This window comes from Bos grunniens, chromosome 13 (assembly GCF_055505025.1).
Source record: "Bos grunniens cultivar Pamir isolate PY7600 chromosome 13, Bosgru_T2T1.0, whole genome shotgun sequence".
Lineage (NCBI taxonomy): Eukaryota > Metazoa > Chordata > Mammalia > Artiodactyla > Bovidae > Bos > Bos grunniens.
This window is the reverse complement of record NC_141177.1, coordinates 26,622,497-26,649,285: the sequence shown is the minus strand read 5'-3', so window position 1 is coordinate 26,649,285 and position 26,789 is coordinate 26,622,497. Positions and strand designations below refer to the sequence as shown.

General features: G+C 52.6%; 1 protein-coding gene across 3 annotated transcripts in view; it reads right to left on the bottom strand.

Moving 5' to 3' along the window:
• PHACTR3 (phosphatase and actin regulator 3) overlaps nt 1-24,467 on the bottom strand; it is a 206,276-nt gene extending 181,809 nt beyond the window's left edge. Inside the window, exon 1 of one of the 3 annotated variants that reach the window (XM_086330980.1) lies at nt 24,297-24,467. In XM_086330980.1, the coding sequence (XP_086187106.1) occupies nt 24,297-24,405 (109 nt within the window). In that variant the 5' untranslated portion in view covers nt 24,406-24,467. Of the gene's footprint in view, nt 1-7,780; nt 8,359-24,296 lie in introns of those variants that run through there. The other 2 variants (XM_086330979.1, XM_086330975.1) reach the window with 2 other exon arrangements.
• Nucleotides 24,468-26,789: the final 2,322 nt, after the last annotated feature.

Below are 26,789 nucleotides of genomic sequence, written 5' to 3'. Positions count from 1 at the left end.
GCAGTGCTCAGATGGGGACATCTCTGATGCTGGGGAGCTCTGCACAAAAGACCCTGCCAGCAAACAAGCCAAGGTCAGCAGTCACTTGCCCCATGTGACTGCAGAAAGGCAGTCACCCTGCAATTAACATTGCCAAGACAAAGTTTTCCTGCCAAAGGGAAGCAGAAAGATCATTTTTGGCAGGTCTTCCTACCTTTATTTAAATCTCCTGAGCTAGTGATTACAGCAAGGCAAAAATTTTCTCTGCACATGGCTATAAACTTCCAAGAAGTAATGGGAACAAAAAATTAACTAATGACAATACAACTCAATAGTAAGAGTATTAAGACCAAAAGCAACTTTAACAAACTGTTACATTTAAAACAACTGCATAACAATGTGTGATAAATACATTTATTAAGTCTGTAGCCACAGCTGCCACTCTCTCTACTCAGATCTTGGCAAATTCATTTTCTGACAGCTGACCAATCGACGCCCAAGTCTACTTATGTCCCAGCCACGAGATAAGGTGTGTTGCCAAGCGACCCACCCAAATGACTTGCTTTAACACACATGGACACTCACCCCAGCCCATTAAGACAAGACCTGCAGCAACTCTGCCCACGGCTGGTTCTCTGCCAGCTCCTTGCCTGACCTCCAGTAAATAAATCTTATCCTGGTGGCCATTCTAGTTAAATGAACTAGGAAAGGGAAGAGTACATCTGTGCCTGTGTGTTTATGTGACTACAGATTTGTATGTATTTGTGGCACAGGTTGCTTGAAACAGAAATGGGATAAACACATGAATATGCTTCATCTAAAGCACAGGAAGTGAAAGTATTAGTTGCTTAGTCATGTCTGACTCTTTGTGACCCCTTGGACTGTAGTCCGCCAGGCTCCTCTGTCCATGGGGTTCTCCAGGCAAGAATACCAGAGTGGGTAGCCACTCCCTTCTCCAAGGGATTTTCCCAACCCAGGGATCGAACCCCAGTCTCCCCCATTGCAGGCAGATTCTTAACCATCTAAGCCACCAGGGAAGCCCAAAGCACAGAAGGCCTTCCTGTAAAAAGATGCATTTTGAAGCCAGTAATAGGTGGGCAGGGCGTAGAGTGACTGGGGCAGAGTGGGAGGGACTGGTGGGTGGGCGGAGCAGAGTGGGTGGGGCATGCAGAGTGGGCCAGGCTTGAAACTCACTTAGATTCTAACTCCTCTCCACACAAATGTCCCTAGGGCCATCTGGCCCTTTGACCCTACCTCAAGGGTTTGGTGGAGAAGGAATGGCACCCCACTCCAGTACTCTTGCCTGGAAAATCCCATGGAAGGAGGAGCCTGGAAGGCTGCAGTCCCTGGGGTCGCTGAGGGTCGGACACGACTGAGCAACTTCACCTTCACTTTTCACTTTCATGCATTGGAGAAGAAAATGGCAACCCACTCCAGTGTTCTTGCCTGGAGAATCCCAGGGACGGGGGAGCCTGGTGGGCTGCCGTCTATGTGGTCGCACAGAGTCAGACACGACTAAAGTGACTTAGCAGCAGCAGCAGCAAGGGTTTGGAGGAAGATTAAATAAAAGGAAGCAAGATACCCCAGTGTAACACTGAGCTGACAAGCATGTTTTCACTTCAGCCACTGAAAATTTACCAGGTTATCAGCCAGTTAGAGAAGGGGCTGCAGATCAACCCACAGGCTGTCCCCACCTCTCCATCACAGGGTCCACTGCCTCCCAACTTTATTCCCAGAGGATGGAATGGTCTCAAGGTGATTAGGAGATGTCTGAGGACACTGCTGCCCCTTCAAAGCTGGGAACCAATGACAGTGTCTATTACAGACGATAGCTCAGTGATCCTCACCCACCTGGAGGAATGGACAATACTGACCACCATGTTACAAACAAGAAATGGAGATTCAGAGAGGTGAAGCAACTTGCCCAAGGTCACACAGCATGTATGTGGCAGAGCCAGATCTGGGACTCCATCCAACTCCAGGCAAAGAATCTCTTTGGATGTCATTGTTTTCTTTGTCAAAGAGACCCATCCAGCCAGAGCCAACCGTGGCACATTGTAGGCTCTCTGGAGGAGCTCACTGAATTGAGATAAATTAATCTTGTGTGGATAAGAAATGAACTCTGCTTGGGTGTCCTCCCCTTAAGGATGTGAGATGATCAGCTGAGGGTCTCCAGCACAAAGCCTCCTAGACCATGTCCATTCTGTCTGCACTCTGACTTGTCTGTTCAGTCAACAGACAACCACTGGGGAACAGCCACAGGCTGCACAGCCAAGGAACAAGGGATAAGGACCTACCCGTAGGGTCTTCCACTCCAGAGCAGCACTAACTGAGCCGCCCACAAGGATAGAATATTCTAGATCCATGCTATGTAACACGGCAGCTGCCAGCCACACGTAGCAACTGAGCGCTTGCAATGTGACGAGTGTGACCGAGGAAAGGAAATTTTAAGGTTGATTTATTTAATTTAGATGTAAATCGCTGTAAGTAGCTAATGACCACGGTATTGGAGAGTGCTACCCAGCAGGAGGGACAGAGCATAAGCAAGTGGGTCAAATAAGTGAGATCATTTCAAAGAGTGATCAGTGAGGAGATGCTAAGTGGCTGAAGTGACCACAAGGGATGGGGTGGGGCAGGGCATAAACCCTGGACCCTGACTGTGTCTGACCTTCTGCCACACCTGGCACCTGGGAAGGTCCCAGGGACAAAGCTGTCCCTTGTCACTGCCTTCTGTGTCCTGTTAAGGGAGCAGGGGATGAGGAACAGAAGTTTCAAAAGCTTTCAATCACTTCCTACGAGGAATGTACAGTTGTTTTCATAACCAGGAAGACTTCTAAGTTTTTAAACTCTGTATTTTTTTAAGCACCCAGCTTTTATGTTTAATAACCCCAAAGAAGAAGCTGATGAGGTAATTACTGCAGAGTTCTATTGCTAATTAAGCCATGGAGACGCTCTGCAAGGGGCCAGAGGGAGAACCCCAAAACTCAGGACTTCAGAGCAAGAGAGCATTTGAGGAAAGAAGCCTGGGAGAACCAGGCCATGGAGAAAGCAGGCTGAGACCCCTTGTCTCCACCCCACGCGGGGCACCCATAAACAGCAAAGGAATGCCAAGCCTAGAGTCTGAGGTGGGGCTGTGTCTGTGTGTCTGTCTGCAGCTCAGGACGGGAGTGGATGCTCTGAGGGTTTCACCCTCTCTGGGCCATAAGCAGAGGTGGACTTGTCCCTGCAGAGGGGCATGGCCCCTGCCCCCTCCACACTGAGCCTCCAGCCATCTCAAGTTGCCCCTGAGCAGGTTGCCCACAGTGGGCCCATCCAGCCATCTGGCCAGCCCCAGGCCTCATTCACTCAGACACTGTGCCTGGTCCCATAGATGTTTACCACGGCCTCCAGTGAGCAGTTGGCGATGGGCTCTCAGCCTAGTGGGGACAGTCCACTGAGAATAAAAAGACCTAAATCCCAGGCAGTAATGAACGTCGTGAACAAGCTGGGATGAGAGCTGGGTAGTGTGGGCAAGGCAGCTACTTAATCTCATCAGATGAACAAAGAGGGCCCTCTGAAGAGGCAACATCAGATCAAGACCTGGGCAAGCAGGGAGTCGAAGGACACAGTGGTCTGTGGCTCAGGAGGCAGACAGATCAGGGCAGAACCCACTGGACACATACTTAGACACACACACATGCACACAGAAGTTGTCAGCAGAGACTGAGACAGTGGCTCAGGGAGGACTAGACTCAGTGGGTCCCTGGATCTGGTCCCCTGACCCGTACCATCAGCATGACCTGGTCACTCGTTAGAAATGCACTTCACCAGCATCCACCACAGGCTGAACCAGAGACAAAGGGGGTGGGGTGAACAGGTGACTTCCAGGTGACTCTAATCCACACCAGGGTTTGAGAATGAAATAGCTACATCAGCAGTCCTCCAGGGAGATTTTGCTCCCAGGGGACACCTGGCAAGTCTGAAGACATTTTCGATGGTCATAACCAGGGGCTGGGCTGCTACTGTTTTTCTCGAGGGCAGAGGCCAGGGATGCTGCTAAACATCTGACAACGCACAGGACACCCCATAGCAGAGAAGGACCCCGTTACCAATGTCAGTGGTGCTGAGAAACCCACTTGAGATCGAAAGGTCCCCTATCTGGTTGCACAGAAAAAGACAAGTTGCAAGTCCCCATGGAAACATTCTAAACAGCTGACCCTGGTAACTCTTCATTTAGTCTCTGGAAACCAGAAAGAGAGCTGAGAGTGGAGGGAAAAGACAGCAAGGGATGGCCCTGCAGGGACCGCTGTGTTTTGGGATGGGAGAGGAATAGAGGGATGAGCAGGGAGCCGAGAGAAGGCAATGCAGCGAAAACCCAGGGAGGAGAGAGTGGTGGGGAGAGGGGACCAGAAGAGCAGCAAAGGGACGAAATGAGGAGGTGGCACGTGACTAGATGGGTAGGAGGTCCGCACAGGGCCAAAGCCACAGTCTGAGAGCTGATAGAATTCCTTGAGACTAGGAACTCAGAGGAGGAAAGGCAATGGGGATGCCAAGTTTCCTTTTTAAAATTTTAAGTTGTGGGAAAAATCCTGACCATACTTGTGGGCACAGAGTGAGGATTTGCAGACAGGAACCCTGGAAAGCTGCCTACAGAATCATGAGTGGAGCAACGATATGGAAAGAGCATGAGGGTCGGTCCTCAAGGAAAGGCCTTCACCCTTGCCAGGAAGTCCACAGCCATAGGTGCAGTCACAGAGAGATTTAACACAGTAATAAGGCCACAAAAAGATGCTCACACTTGCCATCAATCACAGAGCTACAAACTAACACAACGAGATGCCCCTTGTCACCCTTCACGAGACAGAAAACCAGATGGACCACTCCAGGCATCGGGAAGGCTTTGGAGAAAGGATGCGCTCAGATTCTGAAGAAGCATCATGGGTCCGTTTTCCAGGGGGAAGCGATATCAGAAAAATTTTAAATGTGAGCCTCTTGTGACCTAGACACACCCTATAGGAAATTCACATGGGAGCACAAGGAGGCTTTGCCTGTATGACTACTGCTGTATTGCTTGTAATGGGTAAAAAATGGAAACACATATAGCTCAACTGAGAAAAACATATTCTTCAGGATACTATGCGGTTATTAAGAAAAGGAGATGGAGATATACTTGCCACGTGGTGAGACCACCTCCAAGATCCAGTGTTGAGTAGAAACCCAAACTGGAAAACCTTCCATGTGGTGTGAAACCACTTGTGTTCTCTTAAATGCCTTTCCCCAAGAACCTGTAGATATAAACACGCAGGGAAAGGTGGAGATGCTCCACAGAGCTCACCACAGAGATAACATCCGGAGAGGGAGGGAGAGAGATGTCACTGCTTACTTTCCTGTGATGTTCTGAGTTTCTGTGATCAGTTTGTGAGAATACTGATGCCCTAAAAATGCACTTTGGAGGGGAAAAGGGCAAATGCCATCGCGAGCTGTTTTATAAAAACAAAGAAACTGTTGTTTCCAAAGATGGAGGCAGGTGACTGCACACCAGGTCATTCCACAGCTGGCTCACCAGCCTCACTTCAGAGCAGCAGATGGGCGAATGGGAGAGGTTCTTCAGGAAAGAGGACTGAAGGGCTGGACTCTACAGTCTAGTGAAGAAATGCCTCAGGTGGGTGTGACACCACCACCAGCTTCTCTGGAAGCCAAGGTACCATGCATCGGGAGACGATCCCATCACGACTAACAGAGCAGGCCATTTCGAACCATTTGAAAACGAATTTTTAAATGGGTTTGCCCATAGAGAAGCATGAACTGCCTCAGAAAGAAGTGAGTTCCCCATCAAAAGAGGTATGCAAGCACCCGCCGAGCCAACTAAGCAAAGTAGTTGTAGAAAATGCTCCCCTAATCCACCCTTCCCACTTTAAGCTCCCAGGCTGCTTCCGACCTGAAGATTCTGAATCTCTTTCCACCGGAACTCCTGTGTCTAACCCAGTTCTTAAATACTTCATTCATTTTTCCTTTTCAGTAAGGTTCTACCACTCGCAGCATTCTATACATAGAGACTTTTAACCCCAGGTCTCTGCTCTTTGGGTCCCCTTTTGTGCATGTGAACCTGAGACTAACTTGGGCTTTCATCCTCCCACGCCGTCACTGCATCACCGACATCCAAGCCCTTTCCCCTCTCCCCCAAGTGGACCGGCACGAGTCACCTGCCAAGCCCCGTGTTCCCACCCACGGAGACATCAACTCACAGACAGCCGAAAAGCTAAATCCTGCATAATTCCCATTTCAAGTTTGCGTCCTCTCACTGCCAGGGAGACAAAAGGAGCTGAGAAGGATTCTCTTCTGACGAGCCACTCAACTTCCATAATTGGAACAATCATGGATGTGCATCTCCACACAGAGAAAACCAATCCATCATGGAGTGCTGAAGGCTTAATCCCTGATTTCTAATAAAAGGATTAATTAAAGCCTTAAGGGTCTGCTTAGAGCTGCCTCTGCCTGAAACTCCAAGGAAATTAACTTGCCCTCCCAGATACCAAAAACAAAAAGCCAGGGATTTCCTCAGGCTGGTACCTTAGTTTGACCAAATGACACACTGTCAACAGTCTTAACAAAGAAATCTTACAAGCCTTGTATGGGTTTATTGTTTAAAATTTCAGATTGGGCCCTGGCGCCCACAGAGCTGCCTCTAACGGGTCTTTCTTTGCAGTTAAATAGTGAAGCTGCTCTGTGTTCCAGTAAAGTGAAGGAATCTCCCCACAAAGCTGGATCACCCCAGCCCCAGAGGCCCTGTGGAGCTGCACGCCCACCAGTTAAGGTGATCAAGTCCCCATCTGGGTCTGGTGCCTTCAGAGAGAAAGAGTCATCAGAGGAAGGTAAGAGCAACTTATTGTCAAAACAGAACGTGTGAAGGGACCCTGCTTCCCTAGGATACGAATGGAGTCCTGTGGCTCCATACCAAAACACCAGCTTTGATTCTTTTTTTGAACCCTACATTTCAGAAGCTCAGACTTCTCCCTGTGAAGTGAAAATTGCCTTCTGGTGGAGAAAGGTTTTAATGATCACTTTGCTTCCTGCGTCTCCATGGTGACAGGCGCACAGCCCACCCCACCTCCCCCCCACCCTCCGCTTTATTAGGCCTTTCTTCCTCTCTGGAAAGTAATCAATCAAGCCTTATGGACGCCTTTGTGACCGGATTTATCACCTAAACAATCGACGTTGCTGTGGGGGTGGGGGAGTGAACGAAGTCCATATAATTTAATGAAATCGGGCTCCGTCCTGGCGCACGCACGCCCTTCATCTCCCCGTGGCAGCTCCGCCAACACACCTGTCCCGGGAGGCGGGTGGGCGCGCCCTGGTGCGCCAGGCCCCGCCGACTTGGGAGCCCCGCGGAAGCCCCTCTGCGCGGCGGCCGCACCGAGCGCTCCCTGCCCGCGAGGGGACGCCCCAGCCAGGCCGCCGGGGCCACCCGAGCTGCGGTCCGGGGGAGGGAGGCAGAGCTCGGAGCCGGCACTGGTGGAGGCGGCTACGGTTCTGCCTCTGGTCCCCCAGGTGGTCAGCACCCAAAGGAAGGCAGCCCCTCGGAGAGGACAGCAGAACCCACCCATCCTCAAGGAGGGCGGATGCGGAGCGCCGGTCTCTACCAGGAAAACCGGCTCCTCCTCGGACAAAGGGCTCTCAGACGCCTTACGGGGAGCCTGAGCGCCCGAGTCCTGCCGCGGCTCCCCAAACGCAGACCCGACGCGGAGCAGCGCCGGGGACGTGAGCCCAGCGCCCCCTGCCCTGGCCTTCCCCGCCTGCCCGGCCGCCCCCGCCCGCCCATTACCTGGGTTCTCCCCGGCGTCCGCGGAGGAGGTGGCCGAGGAGTCGGTGAGGACGCTGGGGTCACTCTGAGAGCGGCCCCGCGACACGAGGCAGCTGCTCTCGTCCTCGGACGCAGCCATGGGCCCGGCGGCGCTGGGGCAAGTTGGAGGGAGCCGCGTGCAATCAGAGCATCCAGGCGGCCAAGGTCACTGGCCAGGGGGCTGGAGGGGGCGTTTTTTAAAAAAGGAAAATCAAAAAGGACAGGGAAAGGGAAGGAGCAGGAGGACGAGGCCAGGGCTGGCTTCAGGGCGGTGAGACAATAGCCTGGCGGCGGCAGCCAGGCGCATCCCGGCGCGCGCGGCCTCGCTCCGTTATTTATTCGTGTTTATTCCCATTCTTCAGTCTATATTCCAGGAAAAAAAAAAGTTGAACCAGGAAATAAAAACTTTTTCTTGTCAGTGTTTATTGCGTGCTTGGGGCAGGGCGTGATGTCCAGGAATTTCTGGGGGCGCTCCCTCCCCCCACCCCACCCCCCACCCCCCGGGGAAAGAAAGGAAAAAAGAAGAATCTTTGCTCTGGCAATAGCTTTAATCTGAAAGCTGTTCTTGGAGCATCTGTTGGAAAACATTAGGATTCTCCCATCATGCCGCGCGAGAGGAGCCTGACGTCACGAGAGAGGGGAGTGAGAGCCAGCGCCGTGATGGGGAGGGGTCTCAAATACCTGAACTGCACGCCGCCAGCCCTGAGGGAAGTGGGGGCTTACTCCTGAGTTCTGGATCGCCCAACACCACCCCAGCCAGGCTCTAGAAACAAGGAGTCCACATACTGCTTCCTCCCCCTCCCCCAGCTGGAGAGGGTGCCTCCCTCGGTGGAGGCAGGGCCTGATCTCCCCAGCAGCTTCCCAGAGGTTCCCGGCCCGGGTTTGCACTCTTGGGGATTTAGACCGGGGTCTTGCTGCCCAGGAGCCCCCTGGAATGAGGGGGCAGGGCGTTCCCAACCTGTATCCCCGCCCACCGCATCCTCGTCCTCTCTGCCCACCTTTTCTTGCCCCACCCCTCCTTGCCCCGAGGAGAGAGGCAGGAAGGGTGCCTGGCTCCTCGAGGGAGGCTTCCCCCAGATTCCTTGATGGAGTTGAGGAGGCCAGGGGAGGGAGGTGACACCCGCTAGGGCTGCCACTTACAGAGGTGTCCCCCGAGGTGTTAACCAGCAATTCTCACCCTGCTAGATGGGGGCGGGGGGGGGGGGAGGGCGGGTGCCAGGGGGCGGGGAAACACAGGCAACTCCCACATCAGCTAAGGCAGCGCAAGGAAAAAGAGGCCAGCCTTGTAAAGTGCACAGAGAGGGACATGGTGGGGAGTGGTGTCAACAGCCTGGGTTAGGAAGGGGGCCAGACGCCTAGAGGGCAGGCCCCCAGGGACACGGGGGCGGGGGGGCGTGCATCAAGCTCCAATGGGCGGGATCCCATCTCAGCCCCTCAAACCACCCCAGGGAGCAGGTGCGGCTCTCAGCCCCACTGCGATGACATAACCAACTGGGGCTCAAAGCAGGAGCGTGCCAGGGGTCCCACAGCTGGGCAGGGCCCAGGGACTTTCCTGGGCTGCTCGTTCATGCCCAGCCCTGGAGCAGGGCTGGGGTGCAGGAGGGGCACCTGGCAGCGTTGGGAGAAGGACCAAGGACAGGACTGAGACACAGGAGATGCCGGTCCTCACTGCATACGGGGCTTTGGGCTCTTAGGAGCAGGGGGCTCAGAGAAACCAAACCTTCCTTCCTTCCAAAAACCCCCACAGCCCACTGTGTAGGCGGTGGGCTTGCCAGACACTGGGGATCCAACAGAAACAAGTGAGAAACCCTCGCAGTGGGTCTTCCAGGCGGCAGGAGAACAGAGCCGACAATGGTGGCCAATAAATCAACAGGGGACCCCAAAACATTTCACTGGAGTTGTCAACACGTTGTTGTTGTTTTCAGTCACTTAGTTGTCTCCGACTCTTTGCGACCCCATGGACATAGCACGCCAGGCTTCCCTGTCCTTCACCATCTCCCAGAGTTTGTGCAAAGTCATGTCCATTGAGTTGGTGACGCTATCCAACCACCTCATTCTCTGTTGCCCCCTTCTCCTCCTGCCCTCAGTCTCTCCCAGCATCAGGGTCTTTTCCAATGAGTCAGCTCTTTGCATCAGGTGGCCAAAGTGTTGGAGCTTCAGCATCAACACATACCATGAGGCAAAGAGGAACTTGGTAGGACATTTTACTAAACACTTTTTATCCACATAAAAATGTGCTGGATGGGGAATACCTGGCTCCGGGCTGAGCCCTTTTCTGGGGTGGCGGTAGGAGGGGGTATCATTTCTTCCTCACAAGCCTCAGAGGTGTGAGCTACCTTAGAGGTGAGTGTACCTGCCCAGGTCATAAGCCAGGACAGGCAGGGCCAATGCCCCTGGTCTGGGGTCTATCCAAGTGTGTCCTCAGGCAGCCCCAAGAGCCTTGCTGAGTCCTGGCCCAAACACAGGCAGGTCTCAGGACGCCCTCAACCTCATCATCAGTGCCTCCCACATCTACATGACAAGGCCTGCAGTGGGCTAGCCAGCAGCAGATGCAGAGATGGACCAGCGGGATTGAGGCGGGCAGGGGAGTGGGGGAGACAGCAGCCCAGGGTCATGGGCAAAAGGAAGCGAGAAGGAAGGTGGACTCACGGGCTTCCAGCTGTGTCCCCCCACCCCCCACCCTCATGCTTTGGGGCTTTCCCTACTCAGAACCTGTATTGCTACTGACAATATTTTTCTTTTAATCAATCGGTTTGTTCGCGGGTTGGAAAGACCCCCTGGAGAAGGAAAGGGCAACCCACTGCGGTATTCTTGCCTGGAGAATCCCATGGACAGAGGAGCTTGGTGGGCTACGGTCCACAGGGTCACAGAGTCAGACACGACTGAAGTGACTCAGCACAGCACAGCATGGCTCAGCACTTAAATGCATTTTAAAGGAAAGCATCACTCCAGCGACAGAAATGTAGCCTCCCTGTCACACCTGCGGAGGACGAAGGACACAAGGATTATCTATAGTTGCCAATATTCCCCCAATGCCTTGTCCAAGTATATACTACCCAAAACCATTTCTAGTTCCTTTGGGTGGTCTACACAGCTGTGCCTGCTCCCCTTAAGTGCATGGTGAGACTTAAAGGCACAGAAAAAGATAAGACTTAGCATTTGCTCCAGGAGCTCACATGGAGATTGGCAGGGGGTGGGGGGAGGTGTGGCGCGCGGGCAGAAGACAGAGGGAACAACCAAAGTGTAGTTGTCAAACACATATGTCAGTACCCTATTGATTTGTTTGAGCCAGGTAGGGAAAGAGATAGCCACTGTATTTTTCTCTAGCTTTGAAATGTTCCATAATAAAAACAGTTTCAGGTTTAAAACGAATTAGTGACCTGACCTCTACTGATCAGGAGAAATAAAAGTCCAATGAACTGCCAGAAGGAGAAACTTGGACCTTTCAAGTCATCCACGCTGAGACTGGGGCCAGCAGGAAGTCTGCAAAGATGTGGCCCCCGAGGTGTGCACAAGGCTGCTGTCTGCAAGTTCCAGCCTGCAGGATCCCCAATAAATTGTGAAAGTCACCAACTGTCTGTCCTCAAGATTTCTGCAGGGGCCCAGGGAACAGGTGTTTGTTGACTGAACCAATGAGTACGCACACAGTGGGGTCAACACATAGCTGCTCCAGGAAAAGGGGCTCAGCATCTTCAGAACCCCAGTAGCTCCAGGCCTTCAGGGACAGAGGTGGTCACTTCCTGACCCTCCTTCCCCCATCCTGATGTTTCTCCTGAGGCTCCAGGGAACTGTCCTTCCCCATCACAGGAACAGAATTAAACCAGCAAATTCAAATGCTTAAAAATAACTATTCTAGCCAAGCTCGTAGGGAACCAATGAAAGAGGGTCCAGAGGTCATACCCCAGGATGGGGATTCAAGACCAGAGGAAAGGGGAGAGTGAAGACAAAGCAGGTCCCCCAGAACCTGCCGTGAGGAGGGGAGCCCTGCCCTCTGCTGTTTACAGGAGGAACTGCACCCAACTGTGGCCCTTGGGAACTTCCCTGACCAGAGGGCTGACCTAGCCTTGATTGAACTTGGCTTCTTTTGCCCTTTGCCCTTGGTGGGGTCTCCAGCACTGGCCTTGCCCATTAGGCTACCCAGGGTGGTGATTCATGTAGTGCCAGCTGAGGCTGTTTTCTAAACACACTCTTCTAAAACAAAATCCTTCATGTCAGCAACCATGGTCTCCACACTGAAAGGCACAGCAGCCAGAGCTGGCCTGAGAAACGTGCTTAGCCTGCCTCGCAGTGTCTTCTGTGCTCAGGTTGCTACAGAAGCCCTTCCAGGCCAGAGTTTGAGATCCAGGCAGGAGAGGGGTTTTGATCACTTTCTGTGTCTCCCCTCTAGGTGAGGGTGGGGGAAGAGCATTGCTCAGAGGGTGAGGGCATTCGACAGGACACCCAGCTCTCAGGACACAAAAGTCCTCTGATGCAAGACACTGACCTACTAACACCTTACGTGCCTTGAGCACCTTCAGGTGACCAGGGAGGACCACATAGGATGGAAGTGATGGAGGCAGAAGAATGGGGAACAAGACGCCTGACCAGGGGAGGGATGGGGTGCCCGCTGCAGGAAAGACAGAAAACAGCCCCAGGCAGGCTCATCTGTGTCATGGACCCTCCCGTCCTGTCCTGGTTCATCCTGTTTTCCTTCCTTGCTGGAGGATGTTTACAGCTAATGGAGGGAAGCACCAAACATTTGATGCTTTTGAATTGTGGTGTTGGAGAAGACTCTTGAGAGTCCCTTAGAGTACAATGAGATCAAACCAGTCAATCCTGAAGGAAAGCAGTCCTGAATATTCATTGGAAGGACAGATGATGAAGCTGAAGCGCTGATACTTTGGCTACCTGATGGGAAGTGCTGACTCATTAGGAAAGACCCTGATTCTGAGAAAGGCTGAAGGCAGGAGAAGAAGGGGACGATAGAGGACGAGATGGTTGGATGGCTTCACCGACTCAATGGACAGGAGTTTGAGCAAGCTCTGGGAGATGGTGAAGGACAGGGAAGCCTGGCATCCATGGGGTCGCAAAGAGCTGGACACGACTGAACGACTGAACAGCAGCAACAAACGCAGGGAGAGGGGCTGGTGCAGGGCCCCTGGGAAACGTGCTGATGGAGAGTCACACAGAGAAAAGGCAGTTGTCGCCATGAGCCTGGCAGACGCTGATGGCACTGTCCCTGCTCCCTGCCTGAGTGTCCTGTGTGGCCCTGGGGCCCCAGCAGCCCTCTGTGAGCCCGGGGGACACATGAGGATGGGATGCCCCAAACTGTGCAGAAAGGGATTATGAAGGACATGGATGCTTAGAATGCTGACCACAAGTAAAACGGAAAAGGACAGCGCTCGTCGGAAGTCACGCTCACCGCCTCGACCATCCGGCCACTTGACTCTTTTAAAAGGAGATAAGTCACGCTTAAATAAAGGTCACTGTCACCCAAACACTGGCTCTTTCCTCCAATTCAGCGTGTACACTGTAATGTTTGCTGGATTTATATTCTAAAGGGACTGGTTTCCTTTCCCATGGAGACCCCAGAGCCGGGCTCACTGCCTCACCACACACAGATTTATGCCTCCAACACCCCATCGCAGCAGGAATGGGAGACAGAGTACTTCATCGTAGAATAGTTCAAACACGGCATGGCGCCCAATCCATAAATTACAGAAAATCCATAGCACAAGGCTTATCGGTAGTACTTTAAAAATACATCTTAAGTTCTGCAGCTGGAGTGATAATTCCAAGAACCCACTTGTACAAACCTATAAATAATGATGGCTTGTCTGTGTTTTCACAGAAGCCGTGATCTCTTTCAGGGCCCATAATTCACTAAATTCGTATGTGGGTTAAAGCTGGTGGGTCCACTGGGGTTTCGTGGGGGAAGGGGAAGTTATTTAGGCAATTAGATACTGGCATCCTCACCAGGCCCCATTCTGGAACATTAGCAAGAGCTCCTATGACTTCCATGGCACACGGGGAGACAGCACTCATAAATGTGCTTAGCAGAGGCTTCATCAGTTCAGTGAGTTGGGGTGCAACGAAGATTACTCCTGGTACGTCACATTGTAGTTTTGGGGGATTGCTCACCCTCCTACTTCATTTTTTTGAAGGGTCACCTGGGAGACCCAGGATTTTAGGAGAATGGGCTCTGGGGGTCTATCAGCAGGAGAGAGTGGAGGGGCCGAAATCTCGAGTGAAGTGGGTTCTGTCTCCCACCAGAACCTGAAACACACAGCAAAGACCCAAGGGGGTGGGGCCGCTGGCACTGCATTCAAAAAGGCATGATTCACTCATGCACAGCACATACCAGGCACTGTAGGGGGCAGGGAAGGGGAGGGGAAGGTCCCTCCCCACAACAGCACATGCAAAGGCCCCGGGGTGGAAGTACTGGGCAGTCAGAAGGGCTGAGAAGGGGCTGGGTGGTTGAAGCGCTGAGGGCAGGGTGGCATGCAGGGAGGGTGGGGGACAGGCCCAGGACCCAAGTGGTCTCATGACCCATGGTGCAAAGCACAGATTTTATCCTGGGACGATAAACCCAGAAAGGTCCCCAGCCAGGAAAGAAAGAATGAATTTCTCTTCTCTGGGGAGGTTATGGGAGGCAAAGAGGGGCCGGGAGATGAGGGGGTGGGCTAGGGGCTGCTGCACTGGACTGGGAGAGACACAGGCAGCCTGGAATGCAGAGTGGTGGACGGAGCCCACGTGCATTGTAACTGTGTATGTTCCAGCCACTCTTGATGCAAAGGTACCCAATAGCTGAACTGTAATAAAGAAAATTCCTACACAGGATTACTGTTACAATTCAGACAGTTACCAGCTGATTCCTGTGCTCTGTAATTTGGGCAAGGGGGTTGTTCCTTGAAGTTGGATGTGACTGCCCCCTCTCCCAACACAAATTCATGGAGCTGGTATAACCTGGCCCACCACAGTGGTTTCACCCTGTCCTTACCTAGTGCTCACTGTGGGCTGGACCCTGGGCTAATCAACTTACCCAAGAGTGTAGACGGGAATACCCTCAGATTCCAGCCCCAAGTTACTCATGCAAACACGACTCTAGGCACTACAGGGAAGGCTTTTGTGAACAAAAACTGGGTTATCATCAGCTGCCTGATTGATACCATCAGTCTCCTGATGATGGGAGATTATCCCAGATGATTGGACCTGGCCGTGTAATCACAGGACCCTCAAGGCAGAGGGAAGACAGAAGGGGAGGAGTGGGCAGAGGAGAGACGAGGCATTGGAAGATGCAACCCACCACTGCTGGCCTTGAGAGAGCCACAAGGGAACACAGTGGCCTCTGGAAATGATCCCCCAACAGCCTGCAGGGAAACGGGGACCCAGGTCCTGCAACTCATGAGCTGGATTTGGCTCCCCTCTCAGAACTCCAGGAAGGACCACAGACCTGGCCACACCTCAGCTCCAGCCCATGGGACTCAGAGCAGGGCACCGGCTGAGTCCACCTCCAGCCCAGGGGAGGATACATGACGATAAACAGGCGTCCCTTTGCCTGCAAAGTCTGTGGTCCTCCGTTTCGGCAGTCACACATCCTCCCATCCATTCTCCTGAGTGTCTGAGGCCTCCAGTCCCGGTGTCATCCTCTAGCCACAAGGAGGGTGAGGTTCAGAGGGGAAGGTCGTGCAGCTCTCCAAGGGTCCTTCTCCCACTGCTGCACAGACCTGGGTGACCCCACACAGACCATCTGCAAAGAGGGATGTGCGCACATCCAAAGTCAACCCAAGACTCAAATGAAGGGTATGGCCCATGCCGGGGGACTGGGGAGAGAACCGCCCTGGCATCTCACCTACGGGGCACAGAATCCACCTGAGGGGCAGGGCTCGCTCCTCCCACCAGCCACCTTATTTCCAAATCAGGCATCTCCCAGGTGCAGCCAAAGTTGGGGCACCCAGAAAGGACTCCCCCAAGAGGCACCAAGAACTAGCCTTGTCTTCCAGGATAAAAGGCAGAGAACATAAATCCTGAGGCAGGAGAGCAAAGGCTAAGAATCCAGAGGCTGCCAAAGCTGACCACCCAGGTTCAGGGGCAGCTCCAGCAGCTGTGCGACCTTGGGCTACTTACTCCATCTCTCTGAGCCTTGGTTTTCCTCATCTGTCAAGTGGGCACACGCCTCCCATGGAGACATGCAGACAAAGGGGAAGAGCTAAGGACAGGTCAAGCCCTGGCTGCTGGATCATCTCCATTCCCACAAAGGAGATTTCAACCTGGCCTCTCCCACCGTGGTAACTCCCACGCAGACCCAATGCAAATGACTGTTACCAAAGATTTGTCACTTTCACCGTAATTCTCCAAGTTAGAAATCATTCTGTGCCATAAATGAAAGAATACCTCCTCTTAATTTTTATTATCCCAATGTTTAATCAAGAGGTAAAATATTGAAGCTAATTTACCATGAGTTTTTACTGTGGCTTATAGGGAAAAGGGGGCTTCCCTGGTGGTTCAGATGGTAAAGAATCTGCCTGCGATGCAGGAGACCTGGGTTTGATCCCTGGATTGGAAGATCCCCTGGAGAAGAGAAAGGCAACCCATTCCAATATTCTTGCCTGGAGAATTCCATGGACAGAGGGGCCTGGCGGGCTACAGTGCATGGGGTCACAAAGAGTCAGACACTCACTTTTTCATAGGAAAAACACCAGACAGAAAAGCGATTAAAGTAAAAATAGAAATTTGCAACAAGCCTCACCCGTGCCAACATCCTCATTATCTGAGTGCGTAAGAATTAAAAGAAATGTGGCCACAGATGAAAGATAACATTCTCTTCACACAGATGTTCGGGACACTCTTAAGTGGAAAGAGAGGCAGTCCTTCACTCGTACCAGAAACCTCATCGCGGGCAGGGTCTACTTCTGGTCCTTGCCCTGCGGGGCAGCGGCAGTTACCCCACCATCCCAACGCACACAATGCAGGCAGCAGGGCGCCTGCCTGGCTTCCAGGAGACCTGCTGGTGACAGAATGGGACACAGATGGACAGGGAAGCAGGTGAGGCAGACGCTTTGATAGGAGCTTCTAAATTAGGAGTAAGTGTAATAAATTAGGAGGGTGGGAAGGAGGTGACTGCCAAGGGTGCCTGTCTGTACCTATACAAAGTACAAGGGGTCAGTATTGGAGGAGAAGGCCCAGGCGGGCCTCCACTCCCTTGTTTTAAGTTTGCTACAGCAAGGGTGTGTTAATAATTGGAAACAGCCTAGAAATACGATGTGCTTTCAGAAGAACAGGGCAGACTCAAATAGAGATGCTGCGAGCTGCTTCCTATAACTCTGGAGGGAAATCAATGCCAAACTGGGGGATTTTTCTGCAAAAATGGGTCTCCTCTGGGGAGAAACCAGAGGCTCCATGTAAGATCAGATGCTGCCCAAAGGAAGAAGCTTCTAGAGCCCGAGGGCAGCTCTCTCCAGAGGCTGAGAAAAGGCAGGATTTCCCAGGCCCCACCTGCTGTCCAGGCACTCAAGAAGCCCACCTGCTATGTGTGTGGCAGGACATGGGCGTGCCCAGAGCAGTGAGCAGATTGCTGCAGGACCAGTCCACACTGGCCGCGGAGGACGGAGTACTAACAAGGGAGTGGACAGAGGGCTGTGGTATGGGGTCTCCGGGGCTGCAGGCCCCTCTGGTCACCACAGCCCCAGCAAACACCCAAGCCCAGCTGGGAGGAGTTGTGTGCAAAGGGTATACACTGCTGCTACTGCTCCTCCTTAAAATAAATTGCAACTGTATTCAGTAGAAATCCCAAAGGCAGCAGGTTGCCTTAATGAAGCCCAAACGGAGGAGGGGTCTGGGGACCCAGTGCCCTGGGCTTATTAAGTCTTGAGATGCATGTCTGTGCGGGTACACAGGGAGGGGCTCCTTCCGGGGTCGGGCGGCAGGGCAAGTTCAGCCTTCAACAGCAGCTGAGCAGCAAGAAGGGGCACCTAGGATTCTCCAAACACCTGACCCTGTGGGCTGGTGTTTCTGGGTAAAAGTGAAAGCGTTAGTTGCTCAGTCATATCTGACTTTTTGCAACCCCATGGACTGTAGCCTGCCAGGCTCTTCTGGCCATGGAATTCTCCAGGCAAGAATACTGAAGTGGGTTGTCACTTCCTTCTCCAGGGGATTTCCCCAATCCAAGGATTGAACCCAGGTCTCCTACACTGAAGGCAGATTCTTTATGATCTGAGCCACCAGGGAGGTTCTCTGGGTAAAAGGGGTTTCTTAAATGCAAAATGAAGTATTGATCAATAAAACCATATAAGTTATCGAATCAGAAAGCAAATTCTTGCCCCAAACCTGCTTCAGTTTAAGGTTCAGGAGACATAGGCTGCCTTGGGGTCACATGTCCACTCCCCTCCCGCAGGCCACCTTTCCTTCTCTGCTAACACATGGCTGGAGCTTTCCATCAGAACCAATGACTCCCTGAGTTAAACATTTTGACTTCTGGAATTCCTATTAAAAATCTGTATTCAGGAGAAATAAATCAAGAATTTGGGATTAATAGATACACACTACTATATATAAAATATACGAACAGCAAGGACAACAAGAACAGCAAGGCAACAGATAGTTGCCTGTATAGCACAGGTAACTATAGTTAATATCTTGTAATATTGGAAAATGGAAAAGTATCTGAAATACATCCATCTATTTACATGTGTAACTGAGTCACTTTGCTGTATACCTGAAACAAACACAACATTGTCAGTCAACTATACTTCAATGTAAAAAAAATCTGTATTCTACCTCATACTATTCACAGAAGTATAGCAGATTAGAAACAAATGTAAAGAAAAAAGCTATACACTCATCAAAAGGAAACGGGTGGAGGTGTTCATGAGTCAGTTATCCTGGTTTGCCCAGGACTCAGCGGTTCTCAGGACATGGGAGTTTCAGCGCGAAAACCAGGACCACCCTGAGCAAACTGGGACAAGACATTCACTCTAAATTTGAGGCAGAAAGAGACTTCTTGAAGAAGACACAAAAGGCAAAGACGTAAAGAAAAAGCTTAATGAACTTGACTACGTCAAAGCTGAAAACATGGAGGTGAAATGTACAGCTTGGTGGTGACAGAAGTATATTATAGGTTTGAAAGTTGCTAAGAAAGCAGATTGTAAACATTCTCATGACACATGCACACACACACACAAAGTATAACTATTTATCATAATGAACACTAACCAGACTCATTGTGGTGGTCATTTTGCAATATATACAGTGAATCATTATATCATTTCCTAAAATGTACATGTTATATGTCAATTATACCTTTAAAGAGCAAACTAAAACTTCTACTCAACCAAAGACACAATAAACAGAATTAAAAGCCAAGCCACAGGGAGAGCAAAAATCTCTGCAAGCAAGCAGATTAGAACCCAGAATACACACAGAGCTCTCAAGACACCAATTACAAAAAAGAAACCAACAACCCCACAGAAAAGAAGCAACTCACGAAAAGTGAATCCACATGGCCAATTAACATAAGAAAAACCTTCTCCAGAAATTGAGAGAATACAAATGAAACCAAGAAAATCCCCCTCTTCTGCTGTGGGACTGACAATATTTAAGAAATTGAACGAGAGAACTTTTCAGACACTGCAGATGGGAGTGATACAGCCACTCTGGGGAAAAATGTTGCTAAACCAAGAGAAATTTACAGGCTCAGAAATTCCACACCTTAGAACAAGCCCTCAAGACAAACTCGTGTATAAGTGCACGAAGAGGATGCTCAGAGACACAGCCTGTAACAAGAGGGACTGAGGACGCCCTCCATGGGCAGCAGCCACAGAAAGGTTGCAAATGGTGGAATATTCTAAATCAAATAGGAAGACTCTACGAACCCAGATAAACCTCCCAGACATGCTGCTGAATGAAAACAGTAAGTTTCAGAACAAGACGGCTGTATTCAGACACCATCTCTTTAAAACATGTACAGGAAACCATTCTGTACAGCTTCTATCAAGATCCCCCACACACACATGAAGACAGTCTGGTGGGAAAAGATTCACGGTAACAGGGGTTCTCTCCCAGGAAGGAGAGGAAGGAGTCACTTTCACTTCCCACTTGGAGAAAGTTTGCGACCCCATGGACTATAACCCATCAGGCTCCTCTCTCCATGGAATTCTCCAGGCAAGAATATTAGAGTGAGTTGCCATTTCCTCCTCCAGCGGATCTTCCCAATCCAGGGATCAAACTCGGGCCTCCTGCACTGCAGGCAGGTTCTTTACCACTGCACCAACTGGGAAGCCCATTCATGAAATACTAGAGTAATTATATATAATTTTTTTCTCCAAAGAAACCTGTTGCCCTCCTAGAACACCTCAGGCGTTCATCTGACAAGTATTTACCAGTTATAGACAGACCCATTCTAAAACCTGAGGATCACTCATTTCCCTTCAACCAAAAATGGAGCCATAGACCAATTAATCTGGCCAAGCTCATCCGCCGTCCTTAAGGGGGTGAGGACCACTTTGCCTGGATGCAGAATACGTGGCAGGAGAATGCCCCGGGGAAGGGGACAGGAGGAGAGGGACGAGCTTGGCCAGACCCTCACAGGGTCTTCCACTGCTGCCTGGAGGTGGCAAACCCTGCCTTCGCCTCCCAGTGCACACCTGTCACAAGAGAGACGACTGAGGCTGGAGGATGATCCAGATGCTGGGAGGAGGAGGGACTCTCAGGTCAGGTGCACACAGGTGTGGGCTTCGCATATTGCTGGGGGTGGGGCACTGGAAACATGCTGGGGTTTGCAACACCCAGCACCGACTCTCCTCCCGCTGTCATCCCGTTAGGGGAAACACTGACTGGAACCTGGCCAGGCAAGAGAATAACCACTTGTATGAGTTATCCTAACAACAGGAGGTCCTGGAAAAGAACGTGGAACCAACAAGCTACCATCAACCATAAGAATTTGGGAAAGCAGAGAGAATTTGCCAGTCTGTACATCCTACCAACCTCCCAGAATCCTCCTTGCTGGAATCCACCTTGGCTGACCAATGTGTTCACCACCAGGAAGGACCCTGAGTCAGAGTGACTGGCCAGAGACAACCCGGGAACTAACCCCATCGCCATAAAACCTGAGACTGTGAGCCACATGGTGGAGCCGTGCTCCTGGGTTCCCTTATCCTGCTGCTCTCTGCTCAGGCACCCCTTCCCAATAAAGTCTCTTGCTTTATCAACACATGTGCCTCCTCGGACAATTCATTTCCGAGTTTTAGATAAGAGCCCGCTCTCGGGCCCTGGAAAGGGTGCCCCTTCCTGATTTTCTTGGGGCTGGGGGAAGAGGGGTCTCAGGTCTGGCTACTGAAGGGACGCAGGCTCCATCCTTGCCTGGGACTCGCCCGTGCACCCCCACCCCCATTCCCAAGGGCAAGTGGTGTGACCCAGCCTGAGCCCCAGACAGGCAAGAGGACACTAGTTGAAGCTATGAGGTCACCCTTTGAATCTCCAGCTTCCTGAATTGCTTGTCACTTGTTAGCAGGAAGGCCTCCACAGTACAGGGGGTCATCCTGACAATTTCAAAAGAGTTTAGCAGCTCAGTCTCCTAACTCTGAGCCCTTGTGTGAGCCTGGGAGATGGGGCATTGCATTTCCAACTGCCTCTTGCAGCCCCTAAAGCCACAGCCTGTAATGAACACCAGCTGGGACATGCCATGCTCTCATCAATCACTCCTTTCCCTTCAAAAAAAAAAAAAAAAAACTAATTTGGTACAGAAATATCCTAGTATGAGTCAGGGCTTCCAAATCAACTTTGAAGTCCAGAAGAATATTTGTTCCTAAATTCACGCTGGCCACAGAAATAGTCCAAGAGCCCATCAGGGTTGGGAGTAAGGACTTGCCCCAAGCAAGCTCTGGGAAGCAGCTGCAGAGACTGAAAGGGTAGAACTACAGGTGGCAGCCCGACAAATTCTTCCAGTTCCAGAGGTGAGAGAACCCCCCGTCAAGGTCCAGCCATCAGAATGCCCAGAGTGGTGGGCACACAGCCTAGCTGTACCCTGGTCTCTGGAACCTCGCTCTGAAACTTGGCAGTTGGACCAACAGAGAAAGGCAACAGTGAAACCCAAAGCCTCAGCCCCACACCAGGGACTCTCAGATGGGAGGCTGCAGGCTGCCTGCCCACCCCAGCTCCAGACTCAGATAGGCAGAGGCCTACTTGGCACATCCTTGAAGACGTCAACAAGCCTGTCCAAGTGGACGTGGCCTCCTCTCCCCAAACCCCTCACCCCCTGACCAGTCTCCCCACTCCTCCAACCAAGCCTACCACAGCTTCATAGATGGAACCCCAACCCACCAGGCTTAAGACACAAAACCTATGGCAATCCTGGATTTCAGACCCCCAAGGCTTCAGCAGGCCCTATGGGCTCCAGCCCCTGTGCTGCCCACTTCCACCACCACTGTCCTCCCTTCAACTGCAGGTGGCCCCTCCCCACCAGGAGCCTGGTGCCACAGGACACCACCGGCTGGTCATACCATTTCTGAGGCTAAAGTGCACTGATGGCCTTAGATTGCACACGTGGAACCCCCACCACTCATCAACAGGTCCAGGGCCTACCAGCCATCTGGCCAGGCATGGGTCCTCATCTCCCCTCGCCTGGGGTCTCCAGCCTCATGAGCTTCTTCTGGCCCCCAACTCCACCAAGCCAACTCCATGCAGGGCCACTGCCTTTCCTCCTGCTGAAAATGCTCTCACCCACTCTCCTCACATGGCTCCTGCTTCTCCCCATTCAGGTCTGCACCCAAACATCCCTCTTTAAGACCCTCCCTTGCCACCCCCCACCCGCCACCCCGGTCTTCTTCTAACATTTCTCTGTAGACAGATTGGGCTCCCCTCACCAGAATCAAAGCTCCCTGAGGGCAGGGAGCTGACCCCCTGCTCTGCCGCATCCCCAGCATATAGGTCAGCGCCTGAGCCATTTTCAGGGATTAATACAAACATCTGCCGGCCGTCTCTCAGTTGGCTTTCTCCTTGGCGAAAGTGGGTTAGCAGCGGCTGAGCCCAGCATCCTTCAAGGCCCGGGCAGAAGCCATAGAACTATTTTAAAAATGCCAAAAAACTGAAATGAGCATGTGGGGCAGGAATTGCATCATGTCCACAGGCAGGTCATACACTTGTGACAGCTCTGAATACGCTGCCAAGCTGAAGGTCAGGATGTGAAAGGTCTGCTCTCAAAATCTGACCCCAAAATGCTTCGCTACAAACTCAGTGCCAAAGTATTGCACGGGTTGCGGGGGCGCTGCTTTCAGGGGAGGAAGCTGACACTGGTGCAGTGTGCCGACACTCCCCTTGTGCAGCCACGGGGCTGAGGGCACTTTCGACCCCACTAGAGGGTGAGTGCGCCCCCTCTCGTTCACCACCTTACCCCCGGGCTCTGCGCAAGGTCTCCCGTTAGCAGGTGCTTGATACTAATGCTGGGTGGAGTCAACAGAAGGGCCGTCCAACCCCTAGATGGGGCTCCACTCACCACACGGAGGTGCCCCCGAGCTTCTGTGTGGGCCTCTCATCTTCAGGGCACCGCAGAGGGTCTGGCACGTAACAGGCTCTCAAATGACGCCTGCTGGTCTCAACAACCCCAGAATCCCATCCTTCCCGACCCTGTAACTCCAGGTATCTCAGAGTTCCCCAACCTCCGCACGGTTGCCCTGGTCCTGGGCATTCTTTTTCTTTCTTTTCCGGGGAGGGGGGTGTTGGGGAGAGGGGAGCTTCCCGAAAGTCACAGGATATTTGGCAGCATCCCAGGCTTCTCTCCCACAAGATGCTTCGGGGGACATCCCCCTGTTGAGAACCACCGGTGTTTCTAATCCAGAGTTCCCAGACCGGCCTGAAATGACCTGGGGCACGGCTTAAAAATACAGATTCCAGGAGATTCTAAGGGGCAGGCCTAGGATTGGATTCCCCAGAGAATTCGAACACTGGACTAACTCTCTTTGGGCTGCCCCAGTGTTCAGCCTAGTCACTAGCTCCGCTCCGGAGATCCTGTCCCTTTAACTTGGCTGGACCGGCTCCAGGAGCAGGTGTCTATCCGCAGGGGCCCTGGCAGCGCCTGCCTGCACAAGTGGAGGGAGGCCCGCGATCCTCCCTGGGGGGACAATGAACACATGTGGAACTCTCACCAGGTGGCAAGCGCTACTTACGTGATCCCAGCTACTGCCCCAAGACTTAAGTGTTGGATCGCACCCCATCTCACAGACGCAGAAACTGAGGCACAGTGAAGTCCAGTGCCGTGAGCACCGGGTCACGCAGCCACAGAAGCCTTCTCATCCCGGGACCGCCGACCCCAGCAGGGCTTTGGACCACTGCGCCCACTGCCTGCCCTTGTTGTTTGGGAACGGAGTCGCCCGCCTTGGCTGCCGGGACAGCCCGAGCCAGGAGGCGCCACCTCTGTGCTGGGGGCGCAGCGGATATCCGAGACACCCCGCAGCGGTCAAGGGCAGGACGCAGGCTCCCGGCCCACCGGCCCCCAGCCCCACGCCCGCCCCTCGCGCCGCGCGCTTACCTTGCGCCGGGCCTCGAGCGGTGGCGGCGGCGTCCCGGGCCCCGAAGGCGCGCAGCAGCCAGCGCACGGGCGCCGGCCAGCGGGCGCGCCCCCCGCCCCGCCCACGCATCCCACCGGAGGGCAGCTCCGGGAGGCGTCCACGGGGCAGCCCAGCGCCGCGCAGAGCCCGGGGCTGCGGGAGGGCCGGGGGCGGGGCGGGGGCGGGGCGAAGCCGGGGCTGCAGGAGGGCCGGGGGCGGGGCCGCCACTCGAGGCCAGCCTCTCCACCTCGCGGGGGCGCCGCCGTGACCTTGATCTAGGGACCCCTCGCGCTCCGCAGCCCAGGATGCTGGACCTCAGTGTCAGGACGCTCTGGACACGTTAAAAAGACAGCCGGGCCGGAGGTGGACCGCCCGCTTAAATTACCTTGTAAAGAAATTGCCCAGTTGAGCTGCTGTGCGACGCTGGCCGCCGAGTCGCTTGACTTCTCTGAGTCCCAGTGTTCACGGGCTTGGGGAAGGTGAAAGATGAGAGTGAGCCTAGCTCTACACGGGGCCTGACCCTCCGGATGTGGGCGGCACCTTGGCCGCCTTTGGTGTAACTGCTGTGAAATGCAGAATGAGCTTCTCATTAAAAAGGTAATAACAACATACTATTTAGCTTGATGAGAACTAAGTGCCCAGGCCCCCCTCCCAAGGCCCTCTTAGCTCTCCTCCCATCACAACCCTTTCTCCACTCTCAAGCACCTGGGAGCCTTCAGTCCCGAAAAGCTAAGGATGTCCAGCTCACTTTGAGGTGGAGGTTGCCTGTGAGGTAGAGTCTCTGGCCTGAAATGGGCTCAGGGACCACGTCAGCACCAAAGCCATCAGACTGACTCACTCAGTGTAACAGGCATAGGTCCTGAGAGCCCCAAAGGTGGTCACCTCCACCCCATCCCCATCACTGAGAGCTTTCCACGTGCAGCTCTGCTCAGGGCCTCAGAGGTCCTCCTATTCAGGCCCAGCAGCAAACATGAGCAGGTCCATTTAACAGATGCAGAAGGGTAGGCAGCAAAAAGGAAAGCCTGGTCCACAGCCATGGGGATGTTGAATGCAGTTGCAGGCACCGGGATGGAGCCAGCAGTCCCACCCATCTGCATCCTCCCTGGGACACACACAACTGGCTGCTTCCAGCATCTCCCCCACTGGAAGGCAACTCACTCTCATCTTCAGAACTTTGTGAGAATAATAAGTTACCAGCTAACAGTATGTGGCACCGTGATGTGTAGTCATACATTCATTTGCTCTTTATGACAAACCCTTGAGCAGGTTGCAGTTACTATCCCCACTTCTGTTGTTGTTCAGTTGCTAAGTTGTGTCCGACTCTTTGTGACCCCGTGGACTACAGCATGCCAGGCTTCCCTGTCCTTCACTATCTCCCAGAGTTTGCTTAAACTTATGTCCATTGAGTCAGTGATGCCATCCAACCATCTCAACTTCTGTCATCCCCTTCTCCTCCTGCCTTCAATCTTTCCCAGCATCTGGGTCTTTTCCAATGAGTTGGCTCTTCGAATCAGGTAGCCAAAATATTGGAGCTTCAGTTTCAGCATCAGTCCTTCCACTGAATATTCAGGGTTGATTTTCTTCAGGATCTACTGGTTTGATCTCCTTGCTGTCCATGGGACTCTCAAGAGTCTTCTCCAGCACCACAGTTTGGAAACATCAATTCCCCACTTTACAGATGAGAAAATACAAGTTCCAGGAGAGCTGAGACCTTGTCACATCTATTGCTTCATCTACTAGCTCTTGTAAGAGAGCACAATAATCACCCCCTATTTTTAGAGGAGGAAACTGAGTCTTAGAGAAATGAGGGAACTTTCCCTAGGAAGTTAGGGTGAGAAAGCATCAGGATTCAATTCCCAGTTGACATCTCAGTGCCCTTGCTCTCCGCCATGCCCACTTGGGCATGCCCTGATGAACTCCTACTCATTCTATAAGGCTCAGTCTTAGCACTGCCTCTGCTCTTCAGCATCCCTGTTTCTCCTCCCTATGCACTTGGTTCTCCTGTGTCCATGCCCCCAGCATAGAGTGCACCTTTTGTTGGGCACTTGGTGGCTCAATGGTAAAGAGTCTGCCTGCAGTGTGGGAGACCCGGTTTTGAGCCCTGTGTCAGAAAGATCCCCTGGAGAAGGAAATAGCAACCCACTTCAGTATTCTTGCCTGCAGAATCCCATGGACGGAGAATCCTAGCAGGCTATAGGCCATAGGGTCACAAAAAGTCAACATGACTGAGCAACTTCACTTTCACTTTCACTTTCTGTTGGGCATTGTGCCATCAGATACCCACATACCTGCCCCATCCCCACTGGGCTGGTCTTCTAGGAGACAGGTGTTGATCCTAGTCACTGCCTTCCAAGGCCCACTCAGGGTCAGTGAGCATATGTTTTGCAGCCTCTGTCTTTCTCTGCTAGTAAAAAGGAAAAAAAAATCCATTTGCCTCTGGGAAGCTTCCTCCCCAGGGCTGGTAGAGCCAAGTT